The sequence below is a fragment of the Salvelinus alpinus genome, chromosome 8, assembly GCF_045679555.1.
Source record: "Salvelinus alpinus chromosome 8, SLU_Salpinus.1, whole genome shotgun sequence".
Taxonomy (NCBI): domain Eukaryota; kingdom Metazoa; phylum Chordata; class Actinopteri; order Salmoniformes; family Salmonidae; genus Salvelinus; species Salvelinus alpinus.
Genome location: NC_092093.1, coordinates 31,125,691 through 31,150,403, shown reverse-complemented (window position 1 = coordinate 31,150,403; position 24,713 = coordinate 31,125,691). Strand labels below are relative to the sequence as shown.

The window sequence follows — 24,713 nt, the reverse complement described above, 5'->3', positions numbered from 1 at the left end:
ATGCTTTCCCAAATCGTGTGTGCTTGTTTAGTGACATCTACTGGCACATGCATCATATTAAGAAACATTTATATGGAGCATAGGCTACAGTGCAGTGCACTTGGGGCAAATCGATACTTTATAATTTACAATCAGGAAAGCACATTTGCAATTATGTAATATTCACCGTGCTTTGCCATGACTGATTAATACGAATGAAGCCATTTTATGCTAAACGTATTCGTCTCTGTCTATCTATGCAGAGCTCTGCAGTCTGCAGTGCCAATGGAAATGGTTACGGCTGTGAGTTGCATTTGAACGTTTATTTAATAAATTGGCAACGACTGAAACCCCTTCAACTGTAGGCCTGTCACAGAAACACCTGCTTTAAATGCCAATGCCTTGGAGAATGTCCATATCAATGTGGTCTACTGTTGTTTTCTATCAGTTTGTGCGTAAAACGGATTCCAATTCAGACCACTCATAGTTAATGCAGGTGTAGGCTATTCTATTTATTGAGTTATAGGCCTATGCCTTGTCCTTATGTTTGTGTGTGTTACCTATCGAAGTTACCGCCTAGTTTCCTGAAACGGGTCACATATGATATACGTCCGTGGTAGAGCAGTCATTTATGTCCCTCAGGTAGGATGTTGCTTTTTACGCTGACTGATGAGGACAGGAACAGCTGAGTGATTGCGTCGTGTGGACCACGTGCTCTCTCTGGATGTTTGCGGGACGGTGTTATCTTTATTTAAGTAATAGTACTTCTGTCCATTATGCTCTCTCTCTCTATTGACAGTTCCAAATGCCTGATTTCATTGATGCTTTGCTTATTGGTTTGTTGTTTGTGCTCTGACAAGTACGCGTTCAGTAAAATAAACGCATCCATCATGGTACTCTTCCAGCAGGTCTCTCCCTGGGAGTGCAAGAGTGGTATGAGTGTAGGACCCAAGCTCTGATTGAGAGGGGGAATGAACAGCACTCCGCCTGGATTACGGTTGGTGTGTGGACTTCATTTTATTACCTGCTTTGTTTATTTTGTCGTGTTTTCCTGCTGTGTTTTTGCTCTAACTTGTTGAAGCTGGGACAACTTGGTGAATGATCTTTCAGATGTAGGCTACTTACAGTGCAGGGTGTGTATCGCGATGTTCCAACAGGGAGAAGTTCCTTTTGACTGCGTAGTTATATAAATCACTTGTTCGTGTGCCTCATGTCAGTACAAATATGTCAGTGAAATTATTCCGAGTTAATTTACTCAAAGATTATAAAAGTTTCGCTGAAATGTGTATTTTATAAATGCTCCTTTGTCAGAAGCTGTTCAGTAGCTCCTAAATCACTTCTCTACAATTATCATTTCAAATGTCATCCGTGAAATTAAAAACTAATGGAGGTGGAAATTGACATGCAAATTCTTTAGATGGAGTTATAAAACTAACTTTCAAACACAATTTATCTCATATTGTTCAGTTGGAAGCTCAAAATAACACTCAAGTGCCACTATTGTATTTTACTATTTTGTTTTCTCTCCTATTGTGTTTTACAAATATTTTTTTTCGCTGACTTTGTTCAATGGGGATTATGGGCCGAACACATGCCCCGTGCCTTTGTTTTTCCTTTCTGTTGTCTTTTTTCTACTGAGTGGGTAAATTGATGAAGGCACCACGGATAAAAGACAAATATGCATTGACAAGGGCTTTCAGCGGCAAAAGGTCATTAGGAGCTTCAGACTTATTGTTGGCTTTGCCTGATGCCAGCAGATTGACAATGACCCCCAGGTTACAATAATTGAACTGGGAGAATAGCAGCCAAGTCATGTCTTTAAACTACATTAAGAACTTTTACGAAGGATGTGTAAGTATTGTGATACCAAGAATATATAGAATATTGGACGATGGTCGTGGTCACTTTGAGCCCAGTGAGTTCTCTGAATTATTCATTCATATCATCTACCTGTACAATAGAATGGATAGACTGTTGCATTTGTTGATAGATGACTAAGTGTTACATATAGCAGAGTAAATATCCTATTTTCAGAATAGGTTTGTGTTTGAAACATGACAGATAACCTATTGCCAAAATACTCCATGCATTACTGATTAATAAGCATGTTTGAAATTGTTTAATTTAGATCTGATATTTGGTCCATCTGCAATTATTTCATGAGGGTGGTGTATTCCAATGTGTCATCTGTTCACAAATGTTTGTGTAATTCATGAAATGATAATCATACTTCTGCTTCCTCAATCAGTTTTCACACAATTTTTTTAATCTTTTACAAACAAATGCTGTTTTAAAGCGTTTTTCTGTGTCTGTGTGTTTGTTTTAGCTCAGGCCTCCGACAGTGATAGGCCAGTTCCACACACTGTTCTTTGGCTCTGTTCGGATGTTCTTTCTGGGCGTCCTGGGCTTTGCAGTCTATGGCAATGAAGCTCTCCATTTCAGCTGTGATCCAGACAGGAGGGAGTTAAATCTCTACTGTTACAACCAATTTAGGCCGATAACACCTCAGGTAAGACAGCTTCCTGCATTCACTTATCTGATATTAGAATACAAGCTAGACAGAAACCATGGGTAATATGTCAGGATCCACAAACAGTTGTGAATTTTCACTCTACCATCGTTATAATATTCTGATGATATTGTATAATGTGATTTAAACCCAACAGTATTCATTCCAGTCATTAAGTTCCAGTTGAAGTCAATGTAAACAACAACGTCATTAACAGAGGGACTCAAAGATGTGCTGTTGTTCAATGTGGACTTGTGAATAGTTTGTTTTTCCACTAGCCAGAATGTTATTCTGCTTGCAGGTATTCTGGGCATTGCAGTTGGTAACTGTTTTAGTCCCTGGAGCTGTATTTCATCTCTATGCTGCCTGTAAAAACATTGACCAGGAGGAAATCCTTCAGAGACCTACATACACTGTCTTCTACATCATCTCTGTCCTACTAAGAATTATTCTGGAAGTCATCGCTTTTTGGTTGCAGAGCCATCTCTTTGGTTTCCAGGTTCACCCACTCTACATGTGTGATGCCAGTGCCCTAGAAAAGACGTTCAATGTCACAAAATGCATGGTGCCGGAACACTTTGAAAAGACCATATTTTTAAGTGCAATGTACACTTTCACTGGGATCACGGTGCTGCTGTGTGTTGCTGAGATATTTGAGATACTCTGTAGGAGATTGGGTTATTTGACCAATCAATGACCTGTGTGTTATTTGCTACAGAGTAATTGGTCATATTTCAAGTTTCTGTGTGTCTATCCAGGTCTCGCATGGACACCAAGGCCGAAAACTACATACCTCTGCTTTTTTTTGTTGGGAGTCGACACTCAGACACTTCTTTCCATAATCCCATTGTTTAAGTCAAGTCACACAGATTTAAACCTTATTTTGTCAATAGACTAATGATATTGTTGTGACATATGCAGCTTTCAATCATTGGCCCACATAAGAAAGAAATGTGTTACCAGTAATTCTAATATTTTCCACATCCATACTTCAGTATTTGTACCCAGTGAAAAGTGTTATAGCATTGTTGTAGTCTTCTTAGGGGCCTATAGACAAACCTACATCCCACAGTAATGTAATCTAATTGTCCAGTACAACATATGGCCAATGTCATGTCATCAATGGTAACATCCTGATACCCTACGACACAAGCTGAAAATGGGTCATTTTAAGGCATTTGGACTATGCCTTCAGATGAAAAAAAGGCAGGCAAAAATTTCACCTAATGAAGCTTAGATTTGATTTCAATATTTGGCCTTTATTATTTTTAGTTCATAATAAATTAGTAATTGTACATTTGTATGAATTGAAGTTCCAGACTATATAAAGGTTCTCAAATTAGTTTTAAATTTGAATGATTTTTTGCACATCCTTTGATTGTGAAATTAAGGTTTTGAAATACTATATATAGGAATGGTATCAATAACAGTTAAAGAAGATGGGTTTCCATGCTACCAGATTTATCATGCAGATTCTGCACATCACTGTAGATTTAAGTGTATTTGCTGATAAGTCTGCTGGTCACAGTGTGAATAGTTAACCCATATATTTGACTATTTTAAGACCCATTTCATAGCTTGTAGTATTATGCTTTTGATTTAACCCTGTGCTGTTGCTGTACTGAAAATGATTACCTCTTTTGTTTTGTATCTGTAAGTTATTATCAGGCATCCATCCAACTTTTGTTATTATTTTCAGCTAAATGTATCATCTCAGGTACAATATGGCATACTGCTTTCTGGTATTTGTGACAGCTGGATAGTTTTAAAGTTTGCCTCTTTCATTTTGTATAAAAAGCTGAGGTAACTGTTAAAAGAAGCAATGACATTCATTTGGTTGTCAGTAAATCTGAGGAGTATTTTGGGGAAGTGGGATCAATTAGTTATCAAGCTAATTCCGGTATACACAGTCTGAAATTCTGCGGAATGTATTGTTGAAAGAGATGTTGAACTTGAAATAAGCTCAAATACAGTTACCTTTATTAATCAGAAATCAGGCTTGATCGAAACTTTGAATATCTAGCTCACAAAGTAATTAGTCCTGCATTCTGAAATACCCCACAAGGACCCATATCTGTTACGTAGGTTTTTTATTTTTACTAATGTTTGCTTGCAATGTTTACATTTCTTAGCGTAATTTTATTGAATTTCATTACATCTATTGTCTGTTTTGACTGAGTGTTCTTTATAAAATGCATAAAACATCTCAGCTTTGTTTAATAAAAGGGGCACATTTTATGACCAACTCATATCTTAGGACAATATTGTTGTACAGTATGATGTTTTAAAAAAAAATCTGTCTGTGTTGCTTTTTAGCTCAGGATCAAACATTTTCTTACGTTTCAAAAGTATCAGTTAGATGATTTCTTTGTTGTTGTTAGAGGTGCTGCTATGCTGCAGCTTTTTTGTACTGACATTTTTTTGTATTGACAAAGCAATCCTACAATAACAGAACAGCTGCATGCCCAGTTTCAGTTGTTTTCTATACATACCCAGTGTTTATGATAGCCCCATGCTATCTCTTGGGGGGGAAAGGTGAATATGCAGTGTAACCACAGCAGATCATTGTGGTGTCGAACAACTCCCCAAACCACAAGCTGCATGCAGTTCCTTGATGACAGTTTACTGCACAGGTATGCCATAATTCTCATTGATTGTTATTACATTCATATTATAATATTGTTGGCTACACAGCTCTTGAGATTACAAGTGGTATGCATTGCAGTAGTACACAGTAATTAATATATCAATATGATGCTGTTTTGCTTTGATAGTCCTCCGGTCCTGGAGATGGCGCTATACGTATTGAACAAGGAGCAGAATAATTCTTCGATATTAGGAACACTTTTTAGAGCTAACTAACGATCCACATTTCGATTGTTGGTTAATCTGTTATAGTTAGTGTTATTGATATTCTTAGAGATGGCTCTTCCACCACAGCTAAAAGCCATTCAGCACTATCTAAGAACTGCACAGGAACATGAGAAGAGGGATCCTGTCGTGGCTTATTACTGTGAGTTTGTACTAGCCAACTCGGCTAACGTTAGTTGCCAATCATCTGTAAACGTATCGGCATAACTATGCATCGTCAAGTCAAATAGCTAACGTTAGGTAACTAACTATTGCGAACATGTAAATCCGTAATGTTATGAGATGCGTAGAGAGGTAGCTAGAGGTAGCTAGCTAACGTTAGCTATGGAATCATAACACCAGGTAGTTAATGGTAGCGGCTAACGAATCATCTTGCGAGCTACAACTTTGACAAGTTTTCTTGCTGACAGTCTTACTAGTGGGTAGCTAAGTAAACGCACTTCCTGGACCTTTGCTTGCCTCCGTCGGCTTTTTGCTTCCACAAAAGTAGTCGAGGTGCATAGCATTTATTACTAGTTAATGTTAGTTGTTAGCCAACTGGTTTAGAAAGGTCAGCTTTAGACAATGCTCAAAGTAACATTAGTAGCTAACATGCTTTGCCACCTTTGCGAAAAAGCAGTTTATATGGTAAGATCATGGCTGGTTATTTGGCTTGCCAGACAGCGTAAGGAAGATATGTGCCTAACGTTGGGTACATTTTGTGACAATCCCTTTTCTCTAGAAGAATAAACATAACAAAACGTCCTCAAATTACTTGATTTAGCCCTCTCCTGCAACCTAAAATGCTTTCTGATGGATTGCCGGTAGTTTATTTACACAAATGACGTTATGCCTTCAAAATATTATGACCAACAGCCACCTAAATTTAAAGGGGATACTTCGGGATTTTGTAATTGATGCCCGTTATCTACTTCCCCAGAGTTAGATTAACTTGTGGATACCATTTTTATGTATCGGTGTCCAGTATAAAGGAAGTTGTTTTGTATGCTGATTATTCAATACAATAACAAGTTAATGTTGAAAAGAATGTCTTTACTTCAGCATCTTTGGGTAGCATGCGTACAGCTCCATTCAGTGCGTAATGCCTAACTTAGCTCACTCCTCACTACAGTAAAATACACAACAGCAGCGCCATCTATTGGCGTGGCAACATCTCGTAACAGAAGTTTGAGGTAGTTTCGCAAACCAATGCTAACTAGCGTTAACGTACTAGCAGATACCCATAGACTTCCAGCAATTGCACTTACGCCAGTTAGCAATAGAGCTAGCGCTACTTAGCAACTTCTTTCAAACTGCACGCAGAGACATAAAAATGATATCCACGAGTTCATCTGACTGGCTGGGGAAGTTGCGTTAGGCTCTCAGGACAAAATCATGCAAAGTTTAGTAACCAAGATATCTCCACTATAATAATGTATTACATTTGTAAAGTGCTTTTCATTACACAATAATAATCTCAAAGTGGATCAAATAAAAACTACAAAAATATTTATATATATATATATATATATGCAACAATTTTAAACGGTCCTTGGCTTGTGTGGTTACATGTGGTCTGCGGTTGTGAGGCCAGTTGGACGCACTGCCAAATTCTCTAAATGTATGTAGGAGATGTAGGAGTCCGTTTATGGTAGAGAATTATACATTCAAATCTCTGGCAACAGCTCTGGTGGACATTCCTACAGTCAATATTTTTTTTATTTATTCATTTTTATTTCAGCTCATGAAATATGGGACCAACACTTTACACGTTGTGTTTATATTTTTGTTCGGAATGTGTGTGTCGACAATTCCATGGTAACAGAATGACGCCAAGACTTGAAAATGTGTCACTTTAAAATGATGCCAAACAAAAGCCATTGATTACAAAATTAAACAAACCATACAACTCTGTGCACAAGGACACATTTTGCTCAAGGACTAATTTAAAAAAATGTCTAGTAAAATTTTTGCAAAAAAACACATTTACTCAAAGGACAGGGCAGATGTAAAGTTTGGTAACAGAATGATGGTTAAATATCACAAAATTTGATTTGAGCCGGTTTTCTAAAAACTGTTAAATATCTACCCCGAATCTAGATTCAAATATGTCTGCGGAAGGAATGGGGAGTCAGCTATAATGACACCTTAAATTTGAACCTTTTGGTTATTGAACACTCTATCAGAATGACGGTAACAGAATGACATCATGGGTCCCTGATTTGTACTATACAGAAACGCATAGTTATGAATGTAATTTTCTTCATGGGGATGTGTCCTGAATAGCTACACAAACATTGAAAAATGTAATATCCTCCTTTGCATGTTTGGGTATTGTTACAAAACCAATAACTAGCCTACGGATATTGTTGCACTCGCTTTGTCTAGGACTCCTAGGCCTAGTTACATGGTCTGTAACCTGAAAGAATGTGTGTGCTTTTATGAGAAATCAATGTTGAGGACCGTGTTGGATGTACATCTACCCAGGAGACAGCTACCTTACCTCAAGTCCAGGGCCAGCTCCGTCTTGACCTCTGGGTCGGCCAGTCCAAGTGCATTATTATTGTTCAGATGGGGACCATTCATATGTACAACAACCAAACTACAGAAAGACTCGCTCTCTCGCTCTCACACACACACCTTAATTGGCAGAACCTGAGTTCAGTAAATTATAGTGTACTGTACGCTACTGCAGGGGTTCCCAAACTTTTTTGGCTCTCGGTCCCAGTACGCGCCTTCCCCCCGACACACATTCATTTCTAATATCTATTATTTAAAGCCCAAAAACTTTACATTGATGTATACACAGAAATGTAATATTAATAAATAATATTTGTTTGCATTCACTTCACACTTTTATTTGGCCATTTACAGTGCCTTCAGAAAGTATTCATGCTCCTTGACTTATTCCACATTTTGTTGTGTTACAGCCTGAATTCAAAATAGATTAAAATAAAAATCTCACCTGTCTACACACTACCCCATAATGACAAAGTGAAAACACGTTTTTAGAAGTTTTTGCAAATTGAATGAAAATTTAATTCAGAAATCTCATTTACGTAAGTATTCACACCACTGAGTCAATACTTTGTGGAAGCATCTTTGGCAGCGATTTACAGCTGTGAGTCTTTCTGGGTAAGTCTCTAAGAGCTTTCCTCCCCTGGATTGTGCAACATTTGCCCATTATTCTTAAATAAATTCTTCAAGCTCTGTCAAATTGGTTGTTGATCATTGCTAGACCATTTTAATGTCTTGCTGTACATTGTCATGTAGAACCATTCCCTGTCTTCTTGGTGAGCAACTCTAATGTAGATTTGGCCTCGTGTTTTAGGTCATTGTCCTGCTGAACGGTTAATTCATCTCCCAGTGTCTGGTGGAAAGCAGACTGAACCAGGTTTTCCTCTAGAAATGTTCCTGTGCTTAGCTCCATTCCATTCATTTTTTTATCCTGGAAAAACTCCCAAGTCTTCAACGATTACAAGCATACCCATAACATGATGCAGCCACCACTATGCTTGAAAATATGGAGCGTGGTACTCAGTAATACGTTCTTTTGGATTTGCCCCTAACAACACTTTATAATATTCAGGACAAAAAGTTAATTGGTTTGCCACATTTGTTGCAGTATTACTTTAGTGCCTTGTTGCAAACAGGATGCATGTTTAGGAATATTGTTATTCTGTACAGGCATACTTATTTTCACTCAGTCAATTAGGTTAGTATTGTGGAGTAACTACAATGTTGTTGATCCATCCTCAGTTTTCTCCTATCACAATCATTAAATTCTTAACTCATGGTGAAATCCCTGAGCGGTTTCCTTCCTCTCCGGCCACTGAGTTGGGAAGGATGCCTGTATCTTTGTAGTGACCGGGTGTATTGATACACCATCCAAAGTGTAATGAATAACTTAACCATTCTCAAAGGGTTATTCAGTGTCTGCTTCTTTTATTTATTTTTACACATCTACTCTTCGAGGAATTGGAAAACCTCCCTGGTCTTTGGTTGAGGAACCTTACAAATGTGTGGGGTAAAGAGATGAGGTTAAACACTATTATTGCACACAGAGTGAGTCCATGCAACTTATTATGTGACTTGTTAAGCATATTTTTACTCCTGAACTTATTTATGCTTGCCATGCGAAAGGGTTGAATACTTATTGACTTAACATTTTGAAAAACTATGACACTATGACATTATGGGTTATTGTGTGTAGGCTGGTGACAATTTTATTTTATCCATTTTAAATTCAGCCTGTTTATTTTTAATTAACCATTATTTAACTAGGCAAGTCAGTTAAGAACCAATTCTTATTTACAATGACAGCCTAGGAACAGTGGGTTAACTGCCTTGTTAAGGGGCAGAACGACCTTTTTTTACCTTGTCAGCTCGGGGATCAGATCTAGCACTAACATCGAGTGGCTGCTGCCAACATACTGACTCAACTCCAGCTCACTTTAATAATGGAAATTGATGGAAATTGATCAAAAATGTATGACTAGCCACTTTAAACAATGCCACTTAATATAATGTATATGTATATACTGTACTCTATATCATCTACTGCATCTTGCCATCTTTATGTAATACATGTATCACTAGCCACTTTAAACTATGCACTTTTATGTTTACATACCCTACATTACTCATCTCATATGTATATACTGTACTCGATACCATCTACTGCATCTTGCCTATGCCGTTCTGTACCATCACTCATTCATATATCTTTATGTACATATTCTTTATCCCTTTACACTTGTGTGTATAAGGTAGTAGTTGTGGAATTGTTAGGTTAGATTACTCGTTGGTTATTACTGCATTGTCGGAACTAGAAGCACAAGCATTTCGCTACACTCGCATTAACATCTGCTAACCATGTGTATGTGACAAATACAATTTGATTTGATAGCAACCTTTCGATTTCTGGCTCAACGCTCTAACCACTAGGCTACCTGCCGCCCCAACGAAACAAAATCTGGAAAAAGTCAAGGGGTGTGAATTCTTTCTGAAAGCACTATACATGGGTAATTACCAGAATCTCTCTATTCATCAACCTATTCTTAATTCATCTATACTCTCTAGAATTAATGAGATGGCTGAGCCTGATGCTGGGAGCCTGATGCTTGGAAGACAGCATTTGTATGCTGGGCTTTAAGCTTGACCCGGATAAACATAGTTTATCTTCCACTCGTGAGTCGTGATCATTGTTTGATTTTAATGTATGTAAGTGCGGAAAAAGTAGTTTCACAGAGATGGGTCGACACTGAAAGAATAAATTAATCCTATGCGGTTTCAGATAATCCCGGGTATTCTCCTGCGATTGACAGACAGAATTCATCCAGTGAGACAAAAGCTGTGCACAGGGTCCTGCCACTGGATAGGTCCAGGAGTGAGTCTTGTAGCTCAGATGACCGGTAGATGACCAGTAGCTGGCAGCGGTAGTGGCAATTAACGATTGTTGAATCCATTCGTGGTTTTCATGTCTCTCCAATTGAATGTACCTCCTGAAATGTCCAATAAGTCCCTGGAGGTGATGAGTGATCCTTGCTTTTGTCGCATCATCCTGGTGCAGTTCATTCTCAATAAACTTGTGGAGTACAGTGAACGTCTCCCCACTCCCGTCCTCCTCTCGCACTGCCCACCGCTCTAGCTTCTTCACAAACCCCTCAACTTTGTCGGCCAATGACATGTGGCGGCTTTTCGGGCCTTAGTGACATGTTAAGTTCATAAAGCCTATCAAAAATGTCTGCCAGCCATTTAGTATCAGTCAAGCATTCCAACTGTATGCAGTAGGAATAGGCGCACTTAATCTCTCATTTCAAATAGACGCAGCAGCACTTTACCTTGCGACAACCACCTGACCTCGGTATGCAACCATAATGATTCATGCTCAGATCCCATTTCTTTGCACAGGACAAAAAAGTATTGTATTCATGGGGTGTGCCTTTATGAATGCACACTCCCTCAACTTGAGACATCTGTGGCATTGTGTTTTGTGACAACTGCACATTTTAGAGTGGCCTTTTATTGTCCCCAGATGCACCTGTGTAATGATCATGCTGTTTAATCAGCTTCTTGATATGCCACATCTGTCAGGTGGATGGATTGTCTTAGCGAAGGAGAAATCCTCACTAACAGGGATGTAAACTAATGTGTGCGCACAATTTTAGAGAAATAAGGTTTTTGTGCATATGGAACGTTTCTGGGATCTTTTATTTCAGCTCATGAAACATGGGTCCAACACTTTACATGTTGCGTTTTATATTTTTGTTCAGCATCGGTGTCATTTGTCTTATTTCTTAAAACAGTAAGATTAAGGCATCAGACAAGCTCAATGCATATAGTTAGATTTTTTTTCAAACAAATGTGTCTATATAGAAAAATACACGTTTTAAAATTCTGCCCAATCGATTGGTCAAAAGAACAGACAACTTTCGGTCGACCAAGATTTTCTTTAGTCAGCGACAGCCCTAATTGACAGTTGATTAGATTGTTGTAATAGGGAAAGAAGTGTCGTGTCTTTGGCTTTGCCGGATTAATTGCTATGACATGCTATTCTATAAAATAATTTCTCCGTAATTAATATTACCTGATTGAACTAATCATGTAAATGTAATTAACTAGAGAGGGACACCACGAAATAATATTTATAGAGCTGTTATCTTCCGAATAAACTCTTAAAGATTTAGTAATATTTTACATCCATAGCAGTCAACATTAATCGTCATTTTATTCAGTCTCATCTGAAAGTTGTAAATCCTTGGTTATCTGCAAGAATCCTGGCTAACAAGTTGAATCAGCAATACAAAATTGGGTTTAATTATTTATTTACTAAATACCTAACTAATCACACAGAATCACACATACACAATTAAATCATAACTTGATTACAAATTGCCGTCATAAAGGAAAACGTCCCTAGCGGGCGGAATAGATATGACAGCTTGTTACACAAAGGAAAGGGGCTGGGTTTTGGTGAAAGAGCGGGAGACTGGAACAGAGGCGAAGCTGTGCTATCGTAAATACAGTATCTTATACATTCTAAATTACCGCCCATTTGGAAAAGGAAAATGCAATAAATATTTACTCTGAGCTGCGCTTCAGTAGGTTGGTGGTAGATGGAAGACCGTGTCGCCAACCCGAGTCCTCTGTCCTTTGAAGAATGTCTCTGGTGGTCACTGGATATGTGGTAGTAACGTCGTTGTGTAGTAGACGGGATACTCTGACTGTCCTTCCTAACCTGCGTTTGTAGCAGCTGTTGCTAACTCAACGGCTAGGAGGTATCACTTCTGTAGTGAATACGAGTTCAAAGTTCATACCATTTACAACCAAAGTCCATGCTGATGTTGGCTTAGTTCTGTAGTTATTATCTGAACCATTCTGACATCGGATCGTCATCATAATGTACCCGGAACAGAAAGTTATATTTTTGTCAATGGCTTTATATAGTGGAGGGAGAGGGGTGTGTCTGAAAAGTTTATTACCCATGTCTCTTCACAGGGGCGGGCCACTGGTTGAGCAGAGGCCCAAACTTATGAAAACCCAAATCTCTCATTTGGAAGCTAAAATTACATTTCATCTATTCACAAATAATTTCATATTCAAACTTTTGAATTAAACAACAATTCCATGTGAATCTGATACCTCTGATGTTTAGACTTTCCACAGTAGAGTTTGTCATTCTATCATTGATGAGAATGTGTCAGAGGGCAACCGAACTGACATAATATACCTTAAGTACCACCGCATATGTTCAGTTGGTCGGATTACTTCTGATGTTCCCAGAATCTCTATGTTAACCAAGGGGTTTTCTTATGTCACATCAGTAGGGAAGAGGAACGGGGGAGGGGGGAAAGAGGTATTTATGACTGTCATAAACCTACCCCCAGGCCAACGTCATGACAGTAGGAAGTGTATTTAAAATGCTTAAATAAAGATTGGCAATAGGTTTAGCTACCTAAGACTCTTCCTGCATGTTTATGGACCAATGAAGCTATAGATCAGCACGCAATACGTGTGTGCGTTCTCATATCTCAAATTATGGGCAGATTTGAGTCATATTCATCTTTGTTGCTAGTCTTGCTCTTCTTGTTAGATGTTATGTACATTTTATGGCTTGGTAGCAAATGGCATTGAGCTAGTTTTCATAGTAGCAGTAAACAGCAGCAAGTGATATGAGCGATTGAGAGAGATGTGAAAGGGAACGGAGTTACAGCCTCGCTCTATCCAATTGTAGCAGTAGGATCAAGTTACAACCCACCCATTTCTTGACAGATAGCTGAACTAGCCAATTGAATTGTTTTGAATTTCGTCCGGGCAGCTGAAAATAAATCACATTCTTGCATTGAATAGATGTTATTTTATATTCTCAAACCAACAGCAGTGCCTATATGATGTCCTGCCATACAGGCGTGACATGCTGGAGTGGTGCTTCGATGCAAATGTTGTTGATCAGTAGACTAATATAAGTCCCAAATGGAAGGAAAACTTGTTTTCTGCAACACCATAGACTCCAAAACAAGCTCAGTAACTCAATGCACACTCCTATTTAATATGCATTCACCTGTTTTGTGAGTAGGCCTATGCCCTCTTAATTTACTCAGTTTATCAAGAAATGTACCATTAAGAAAAATAAAAAAAATACCGTTATGTAGTTTGGTAAAAACGAAGTCAAATGTATTGTTGGATTTTAAAATTGATACATTAATGCAGACATGGCTGTGTCTGAGAAATGTCAACAATATTCAAATGTAATGATTTTGAATATCGGCCCTCACCCTCCTTTGACTCCCAAAAATCGGTATCGGCATCGGCCCTAACAAATGCACGTTAGTCGTTTCTACCAGGTTACATATAGGGAACCATGTGTAAAATGGACTGTTGGAGAATGGTTCCCTCACTGATAGCGTATACTGTGGCCTTGGTCCCTGCCTGGAAGCTGGAGCCTGATAGGCTCCCATTGAGAGGGGCTGCTGTCTGTGAATACAAGCTTTAACATGGCTCATTACAGAGATACAGTTGCCTGACAATGGCTGCCTTTGGTTGAATGGGATGTGCAGAACATGCTGTGAGGTGGATTAGCCAAATATGCTTGGAAACATGTTTTTCCAGTTTGGTACCGCTGCGCCGTTCCACGGCCCGCCTGGGTCGTTTATTCAAATTGGAATGGCGGGTGTGTTGGTAGAATTGAAAGGAAATTAGTAAAGTAATTGGTGTCCTTTGGATGATGTCTGTCCTGTTTTTTTTTGTGTGTACTATTATGAATATTGATCTGCAAAAAAATAATGTTATAGCAGGGGGGATTGTCAGTTGATGGGGTTTAGACAAAGTGTAGTAGTGGTAACTTAGTTTTTTCTTGACTTCCAATTTTGTCTGATTTTATTTAGGCTTGTTTGGACTAAAGCAAAGATGGTTGAATGTCTTTCAGCGTCAGAGTTCTTTGTTGCACGGCCAATGTGCGGCAGAGTGGACCATTAATTCAGCATGCCACTGGAGGTCAGCACCAACATGTCTCTGAATGACTCAACCATTGTCTTTGGGAGGTTGTAGAGCTGAGAGCCATAATCACTGACTTCTTCTCTCAAACTGATTCTGCCTTATGTTTGGAAATCTTATGGTTGAGCAATCCTTCATTATTATGAATCTATACTGAACAAAAATAGAAATGCAACAATTTCAAATATTTTACTGAGTTATAGTTCATAGAAGGAAATCAGTCAATTGAAATAAATTCATTAGACCCTAATCTATGGATTTCACATGACTGTGCAGGGGTGGTCCTGGGATGGCATAGGCCCATCCAATCGGAATTCGTTTTCCCCACAAGGGTCATTATTGCAGACAGAAATATTCCTAAGGAGTTATAGGCCTACGTTGAGGCGCTCTGCTTGCTCCTCCCTTTTCAACTTCGAGGGTTATGGTAAATAGGGGTTACCGACCGACCATCATCAACATCGCTGATCACATTGTAGGATTTTTTATGAATTTATTTGCAAATTATGGTGGAAAATAAGTATTTGGTCACCTACAAACAAGCAAGATTTCTGGCTCTCACAGACCTGTAACTTCTTCTTTAAGAGGCTCCTCTGTCCTCCACTCGTTACCTGTATTAATGGCACCTGTTTGAACTTGTTATCAGTATAAAAGACACCTGTCCACAACCTCAAACAGTCACACTCCAAACTCCACTATGGCCAAGACCAAAGAGCTGTCAAAGGACACCAGAAACAAAATTGTAGACCTGCACCAGGCTGGGAAGACTGAATCTGCAATAGGTAAGCAGCTTGGTTTGAAGAAATCAACTGTGGGAGCAATTATTAGGAAATGGAAGACATACAAGACCACTGATAATCTCCCTCGATCTGGGGCTCCACGCAAGATCTCACCCCGTGGGGTCAAAATTATCACAAGAACGGTGAGCAAAAATCCCAGAACCACACGGGGGGACCTAGTGAATGACCTGCAGAGAGCTGGGACCAAAGTAACAAAGCCTACCATCAGTAACACACTACGCCGCCAGGGACTCAAATCCTGCAGTGCCAGACGTGTCCCCCTGCTTAAGCCAGTACATGTCCAGGCCCGTCTGAAGTTTGCTAGAGAGCATTTGGATGATCCAGAAGAAGATTGGGAGAATGTCATATGGTCAGATGAAACCAAAATATAACTTTTTGGTAAAATCTCAACTCGTCGTGTTTGGAGGACAAAGAATGCTGAGTTGCATCCAAAGAACACCATACCTACTGTGAAGCATGGGGGTGGAAACATCATGCTTTGGGGAAGTTTTTCTGCAAAGGGACCAGGACGACTGATCCGTGTAAAGGAAAGAATGAATGGGGCCATGTATCGTGAGATTTTGAGTGAAAACCTCCTTCCATCAGCAAGGGCATTGAAGATGAAACGTGGCTGGGTCTTTCAGCATGACAATGATCCCAAACACACCGCCCGGGCAACGAAGGAGTGGCTTCGTAAGAAGCATTTCAAGGTCCTGGAGTGGCCTAGCCAGTCTCCAGATCTCAACCCCATAGAAAATCTTTGGAGGGAGTTGAAAGTCCGTGTTGCCCAGCAACAGCCCCAAACATCACTGCTCTAGAGGAGATCTGCATGGAGGAATGGGCCAAAATACCAGCAACAGTGTGTGAAAACCTTGTGAAGACTTACAGAAAACCTTTGACCTCTGTCATTGCCAACAAAGGGTATATAACAAAGTATTGAGATAAACTTTTGCTATTGACCAAATACTTATTTTCCACCATAATTTGCAAATAAATTCATAAAAAATTCTACAATGTGATTTTCTGGATTTCTTTTTCTCATTTTGTCTGTCATAGTTGAAGTGTACCTATGATGAAAATTACAGGCCTCTCTCATCTTTTTAAGTGGGAGAACTTGCACAATTGGTGGCTGACTAAATACTTTTTTGCCCCACTGTAGATGGGAATAGATTTTTGACGTACCGATTCCATGGCACATGGTTTATGAAGGGATACGCAAAACGACGCCGGATTCAAAATTATTATACAAAATTCTTGCAACCAATAAAATGTTATTTATATGGGGGGATACAACCTTCCCAGCTCTGCAGATTTTGCTGCGAAGAGTCAGAATCATTAGATTATTTATTTTGGTACTGTCCAAATGTAGCTTGTTTTTGGTCACAGGTCCAGGAATGCCTGAAGAATTGCAATATTTACCTGGAGCTAACCCTGCAGATAGCACAAATGGGCGATCTGAAAATTAATAGTCAATCGATCAATAATATAATAATCTTTTAGCAAAAATTAACAATGAGAATAGAAAGCTTCAGAACTTTTGTGAAACATCACAGCACAGTTAAAAAATACATGGCAAATAGAAATCCAATATGGATGGTGTTAAGAGATAGATGGGAGGGGTTGAATGGAGCTGAAGGTTGGGAGTAATAACAACTAATATCAAGTAGATAACTAATGTAAAAAATACTGTGCCTGTAAAACATGTATACTTTAAGAACTTTTTTGAAAGAGCACAGTTTGAAAGATATGGCAAATGGAAATCAAACCGGATGGACATCAGAAGTTGAGGGTAGAGGAAGGACAAGAGTAAAAACAAACAAATTAGAACTATTGTAAAATAGACTGTGTCCATAAAATGTATATAGTATGTATAAGCTGGAAGTATAAGCCTAAGCGTTGTTATTCAGTAGTTTGCTCCAATTGGGGGATGAGTGGTAGGGTTGCAGGGTAATAAAGGAAATATATCTACATATAAAATAACTGTATATATATATATATATATATATAATAAAAATAAAAATAAATGCTAAAAAATATATGGAGGATTGGAAGTGATGCAGACAATTAGATTGTAGTTTCCATCAATGTATCTGCGATATTAACCCCCCCCCCCACCAAAACGTGCCAATATTGCCATCTACAGTTAGTTCTAAATCCTAGTGTTTCCATTCCCCTTTAACCACCATTATTTAACCCAAGTGCCCCTTTTCTTGACTGTGGCACCTGTATCTTTCCTACTAGTGTAGACCCCTGCGCCATGTCACTGTGCTACAATATTCATTTATGGAAAAGGCTCTCTTTAACATTGTTTTCCCTCCCGCTTCCTGGAGTTCATCCAGCCTTCGGATTGAAATGCAGCTACATAATAACATCCTTGTAGTGAGGAGAGCGAGTACGCAGGCTAGCATTCCAGAATACACAATTCTGTTCTCACTGCAGATGTCAGTGAAAATACTTGGTCACGTCCAAACTGAGGTCTCGGCTCACACAGTTGTACATTTGATGTCTAACGTCAAGCTTGCGTAGGGGATGCATGCCAGGACAAGCATGTATTCTTCCCATTTATAACCATTTAACAAGGATGCTAGTTACATTCTAATATTTCTGAAACCCGAAAGATTATTGACCGAATGTTATAGGCGGTTTTGTTGCTTCAAGATATATTGACAAGGATGTCTTAGTGTAGGCCTGTGTAGTGGTGTTTCAACTACCACCCTCCTGTTTCTGTGAAAGAACCGTTGTAGGGGAAAAATATTAAATGACTGCTGGTAAGATTGGGAAGTATTCTTGAACATTCTCTTCGAAGAGAACTGTCTACAGTAGAGGACACTGATCCCGGGAAAATTGGCTACATAGTGCATCATACAGGGATGATTTCTGTATTTTGACAGTTTAACTATCTTGACAACTTGATTGCTGACTAGCAAAACATTTTTTGACTATGTCAACATTGGACTAATGAAGAGTTATCCTTTAAGCGGCATTCAATATTTATATATAATCAAAGTAGGCTAGAGGACGAATGACTGCTGCTGACTTGTCTAGTTTTGTGTCACTTTTTAAGTCAACATATCATTGGACACTGTACTTTGTCATTCTCCTACATCTCAGTCTGGGCGAGAGATGATTTCCAAAAACTTGTGAGAGAATGCTGTAACCACTCTGGCCATCCATGTTGTTCCCTTACTCAACATACTCACATAAAAAGTTCTGCCCGTGGCAAAATGATATTTTCCCCCTGAAGTACAGTTGAATTATGGTTTCTATTTTCATGGCCTTGTATCGTGAATGGTCTCAGTGTTGCATTGTTTCACGGGAGGAAAATTGGATGTTAAGCTGTATGAGCGTAATGGCTTGACAAAGGATAAGATTGTGGGTGCCCACTGTGATGTGCTGTGACCAACATCATATGAGCAAATTGATCCCCATGGCTTTGGTTGTGGTTAACTGTTTAGGAAATATCGACAGGCATACTTTGGCATAGTTTTGCGAGACATTTTCATTCTCAGCTTGCCATTGTCTGTGGTTAAAGACAGCAATTTTTTTTAATTGTTCTCAATTATTAATATTCTCCTGTTTTTTGACATGCTTTGTTTTGATAGATGATAGAGGGTGAAGCCCATTAACAATACAAGTAATTATGGTGAGCATAGACAATATTTCATATCTAAACTGAACTCAATTGAATCAAATTGAATGCCTTCAGTAACCCTAAAGTAGTGACTGTATTATTATGTTCTGCTTCTGTCTCATAAGTTGGTGACCTTAACCCGTGTCCTTCCGGGGTTTTATGTTCAATTGTCATTTGAATTGAGTCAGTGTTATCGTTGGAGAGATGGAGATAACCATTTAACAGGCCCAGTCTGGCATTTTGGTTCCAGCCCCAGGCTTTTCCTTGTTCATTTTCGATGCAGCAGCATTCAACCGGCCATACACTATGATGGCATGCCAGGTGAGGTACTGCTGTCAGAAACTTGAGAAACAAAGAACTATATGTATTTTCTCACTCTTTTAGGCCGTATTATTATATAGTTGCCTTGAATGCGGAATTTAGCCTAGATGGCCTAATTTATAATTAAAACAGACTTTGCAGTGCATTGGGAAAATATTCAGACCTCTTCACCTTTTCCACATTTTGTTACGTTACAGCCTTATTCTAAAATTGATAAAATCTTTTTTTCCCCTCATCAATCTACACATAATACCCCATAATGACAAAGCAGAAATAGGTGTTTGCAAATGCATACATTTTTAAAAACTGAAATATCACATTTGCCTAGTTAAATAAAAGTATTCAGACCTTTTACTCAGTATTTTGTTGAAGCACCTTACAGCCTCGAGTCTTCATGGGTATGACGCTACAAGCTTGGCACACCTGTATTTTGGGAGTTTCTCCCATTCTTCTCTGCAGATCCTCTCGAGCTCTGTCAGGTTGGATGTGGAGCGTCTCTGCAAAGCTATTTTCAGGTCTTTCCAGGGATGTTCGATCGGGTTCATGTCCGGGCTCTGGCTGGGCCACTCAAGGACATTCAGAGACTTGTCCCGAAGCCACTCTTGCGTTGTCTTGGCTGTGTGCTTAGGGTCGTTGTCCTGTTGGAAGATGAACCTTCGCCCCAGTCTGAGGTCCTGAGCGCTCTGGAGCAAGTTATCATCAAGGATCTCTCTGTACTTTGCTCCGTTCATCTGTCCCTTGATCCTGACTAGTCTTGCAGTCCCTACCGCTGAAAAACATCCCATCAGCAAGCTTCATCCTAGGGATAGGGCCAGGTTTCCTCCAGATGTGATGCTTGCCATTCAGGCCAAAGTGTTCGTTTCATCAGACCAGATAATCTTGTTTCTCATGGTCTGAGAGTCCTTTAGGTGCCTTTTGGCAAACTCCTAGCGGGCTGTCATGTGCCTTTTACTGAGGAGTGGCTTCCGTCTGGCCACTCTACCATGATTGGTGGAGTGCTGCAGAGATGGTTGTCATTCTGGGAGGTTCTCCCATCTCCACAGAAGAACTCTGGAGCTCTGTCAGAGTGACCATCAGGTTTTTGGTCACCTCCTTGACCAAGGCCCTTCTCCCTTGATTGCTCAGTTTGGCCAGGCGGCCAGCTCTAGGAAGAGTCTTGGTGATTCCAAACTTCTTCCATTTAAGAATGATGGCCACTGTGTTCTTGGGGACCTTCAATGCTGCAGACATTTTTTGGTACCCTTCCCCTAATCTGTGCCTCGGCACAATCTTGTCTCGGTGCTCTATGGACAATTCCTTCGACCTCATGGCTGGGGTTTTGCTGTGACATGCACTGTCAGCTGTGGGACCTTATATAGACAGGTGTGTGCCTTTCCAAATCATGTTCAATCAATTTAATTTACGACAGGTGGACTCCAAGTTGTATAAACATGTCAAGGATGATCAATGGAAACACAGTGCACCTGAGCTCAATTTCGAGTCTCATAAAAAAAGGGGTCAGAATACTTATGTAAATAAGGTATTTCTGTTTTTTATTTTTAATAAAAAACAGTTTTCACTTTGTCCTTTTTGGGTATTGTGGGTAGATTGATGAGGAAAATGTTTTATTTAATCAATTTTAGAACAAGGCTGTAACGTAACAAAATGTGAAGGTCTGAATACTTTCCAAATGCACTGTAAGCTATCGGTTACTGCCTCATACCTATCACTGTTGATCTGGACAAGAATGATTACCCAATTCCTTGGTCTGTAAACATTGACATTTACAGTGAAACATTACATTTTTCCCACTCATAGGCTTCATACTGAGAGCAGCCTTGTATTAAAGACAGGTGCCTTTATTTAAATGAACCCACTGTATTTTTGCCATACTTAGAGCACTCCCAGCTGGGCATATTAGCTTTTTTCTTTTCTGCTGGGAATCACTGTGTTTTACAATGTAATGACTGGAAATGTGACTTTTGCTGATTTAGTCTAACTGAATATTTGATTTGACTAAAATACCTATTGATGCGCTGCTGAAATGTAAGCTGATGTTGGCTTGCCTACTTTCTGTCCTCTTCAGCTCACAGGCAGGTCTATAGAAGCCTGTTGCATTTGAGGCAAGACTGTTGGCCAAGTAGTTGTCAAAACTTATAGGTCAGAATGACAAGTGCATCACTGGTCTTACTGAAGAGCTCAATAAAATACAGTACTTTACATTGTCATTTTTGTAACAAACATTAGCTGAAATATTGTGCTTGCTCATGGTTTGGTGTAGCCTATTCTACGATCTGCTTAGCAAATTGCATGGTCACTCTTTGAAGAATGGCAGACCCTTGTTCCATGTTCCTTGGCTAGACAGGCTATAGGCTACAAGCTGTTCTAGTGGCTCACCTTTTTTAATTTCCTTAGGGACAGCAGCATCCATCAACCTGTGTGCATTTAAATTGCCAATGTGTGGGTGGTGAAAGGTGTTATCTTCATTAAAGAGGAGGACACCTACATGGGTTCTGGGTAAGCAGAGTCCACATGCCTGTCTTTGTCTAGCTAATGACTTTGAACTACAGCTGTTGTTCTGTCCCGGCACATTATTAAGGCTCTGACTGAAGTCCTTCAGGGACTCCGAGCCTCACACCTCAGGCTCTAGACTACCATTCAAAACAGTGGTATTCTGCTTTTTCTTCTACCTTTTCCTGGTTATACTCGTTTTCTCACTGGCTTCTTCCAAGTATTGTTTTGTATTATTGTTCTACAGCCTACATATGTAGGATCTTAATTTGACCAATTTCTGCAACTGGTTGATAAAATTAAGATCCAACATAGTCATAGGTGTCACTTCCCACATCCTCATTCATGTATCACGTGTGAATAGAACTGTCAATTCGGTTGTTCCTGAATTTGCAGTAGTTCTTTTTGTAAATTCAGGACCTCAATCTGCAGTAGATTTAATTGCAATTTTATTGGGGTTTATGATAGGCCCAGCCTTGGTACGAATGATGATGTTAGGCAACATGCTCTAACGGGACTGATAATGCTATTGTAGTGAAGTAGCATTAACGTTAGTTAAAATGTGCATTATAGTCGTTGATTCTTACAAGTTATTTATGCTTACTAAATATTGGTGGGTCCAGTTGTCCGTCATCATCATAGGGGTTAAGGAGAGGGGCAAAATGCTGGGGAATCATCTTGCATATCTTCTGGGGAAGAGGATCAATTCCCTTGGATGGAGGTCTCCCTCCGGTCTGAAATAACCCCCGCCCTCTCCTATGCCACATCCTTTTTGGCTTTTACGTTTTTCTAGCACGCCTTCATCTGATTTGTGTCCCTAGTCTCTTTAATCTGTCAATCCATTAAATATTTAGCATTAAACGACCCAGGTGTCTTCCATCTTTTTGACAGTCATGTTGTCTGTCTTTTTATCCTCCAGTATGTTATTTGCTTTATTATTTTTTATGGAATATTAAAACATACAATCTACTTGCAGTGAAGCCACTCAACATTTACATTACATTCAGTCATCTAACAGACTCCCATCCGGGGCGACACACAGGAGCAACCAGGGTCAACGCCCTGCCCAAGGGCACATGGACAGATCTCTCACAAGGTCAAAAACGGGGACCCGAACCAGCGACCTATCGGCCACCGGCCCAAGCTCCCAACCGCCAGGCCACCAACCCTCCAAGATCCCCCCACAGTTCCCCGAGAGCTGCCCTTCAACCACCCGAGCCCCCCCATACACACGTCTCCCACCAAGTCAAAAAAAGAGGACCTGAACTTAGACAGTTCTTTGTTGGTTGGAAACTGCAGCACTCGAAACAGCTGTAAGCCCAGAGTTGTTGGACTTGGCAGTGATGTCTCAAACATTCAGTGTGCATCTAAAAGTTGCACACAGCGAAGACGTTAAGGCTCATGGGACTATCCTTCACCAGATGTCTGGGTGTGCGCATGTTTTAAATCTCTGAAAACTGAGAGAAGGGTGCTAATGGTCCAGAGTCTGGATGCATACAATTGAAGCATGCAAGGATCTGGCAACATGGAGGAGAGGGTGGACGGACAGTGTGTTTTTAAAAACATGAGAGCCAAGACTGTGTATCCAGGCTGTTATGTGCTCAGTGGTACAATGCTAAGGAGACAACCGCAATAATGCTAATATTTACACAGCCTCTTTCACAGACTTGCACTGTTGAGAGGATGAATAATTTCACCCAAAGTGAGTGTCATAACTAACAGAGGAATGTGAAAACAATCAAGTAAGGCTCAAGTTTTAAGACACTAGTAAGGCCTATTTCTAGAGGTTCTCAGACTGCATGCTTGACAAATTATTAGGGTACTTTAATTTGAAAGACCTCATCGTGAACGCAAAAATACATTTTTGATTTCCAAAACATAACATACAGAACAATGTACCCAGTTCACTTTTGCTCTTACCATATCAACTTGGTGTTTTAAACTTAAAACATCTACGATAACCAAAAATCTCAATTGAAATACTTGACAGGTGATCAGATCTGGGAACCAGAGGGTGTTGACATTTTGATATTGTAGAAACATTTTCAGTGAAACATGAAGCATTGCGCTGAGATTAAATAGTGATACCTGTTTCCTTCTCTGTCAGGTCGGCTTTATGCCATGCAGACGGGAATGAAACTGGACAGCAAAACCCCAGAATGTCGGAAGTTTCTTGTGAAACTGATGGGCCAGTTAGAAACGGTAAGATATCAGCTAGCCTACACTTTGCAATGTTTAAACAGGTTTGCTCACAATATAACAAGTCTATCTACTATTGTCCCATTGTATTCAAATTATTATTTGTTGATTTTAATAGATTTTCGTTCAGATATCATAATGCACTAAACACTAGAATGTGAGGTAGGCTAGATGGAGAATGCTATCTAGTTCCTCAACTCTACAAATATCCACTAAGTAAAACTTATCACACCACTTATGTCTGTGAGGGGACTCTAGTAATGAATATCTTCAAACCCATCCTGGCTGCTAAGAGCTCTTTAGGAGTATTGGCATTTTACTTTTTTTCAAAGCTAGTCAGGGACAGGCCTTCTAGCAGATTCAATTTCCCTTCAGAAGTGGATTATGGCACTGCCTCACAAAAAGGCCATTAACGGCAGAGTGGCAGCCTCCCATGGTTGAGTTCTGCAGACATGATTGAAAT

At 39.6% G+C, this 24,713-nt stretch overlaps 2 protein-coding genes across 8 annotated transcripts in view; both read left to right on the top strand.

Moving 5' to 3' along the window:
* The first annotated feature begins 571 nt into the window (after positions 1 to 571).
* LOC139582921 (gap junction epsilon-1 protein) lies at positions 572 to 5,039 on the top strand. 4 transcript variants are annotated; one of them, XR_011676456.1, is made up of 4 exons: positions 572 to 734; positions 885 to 980; positions 2,306 to 2,488; positions 3,247 to 5,039. XR_011676456.1 is itself a non-coding variant. In XM_071413390.1 (3 exons), exons 1-3 carry the CDS (start codon positions 1,792 to 1,794, stop codon positions 3,183 to 3,185), a joined length of 618 nt encoding a protein of 205 aa, XP_071269491.1. In that variant the 5' UTR covers positions 1,453 to 1,791; the 3' UTR covers positions 3,186 to 5,039. The 4 variants fall into 4 exon arrangements, 1 of the variants encoding a protein (XP_071269491.1); XR_011676455.1 differs by having other exon boundaries at positions 575 to 734; positions 888 to 980; XR_011676454.1 differs by lacking the exon at positions 572 to 734 and having other exon boundaries at positions 742 to 980.
* A 252-nt stretch (positions 5,040 to 5,291) lies between these two features.
* LOC139582920 (vacuolar protein sorting-associated protein VTA1 homolog) overlaps positions 5,292 to 24,713 on the top strand; it is a 51,741-nt gene continuing 32,319 nt past the window's right edge. For all 4 annotated transcript variants that reach the window (XM_071413386.1, XM_071413385.1, XM_071413389.1 and 1 more), the window contains exons 1-2: positions 5,292 to 5,501; positions 24,159 to 24,253. In XM_071413386.1, coding sequence (XP_071269487.1) covers positions 5,411 to 5,501; positions 24,159 to 24,253 — 186 coding nt within the window. In that variant the 5' untranslated portion in view covers positions 5,292 to 5,410. The remainder of the gene's footprint in view (positions 5,502 to 24,158; positions 24,254 to 24,713) is intronic.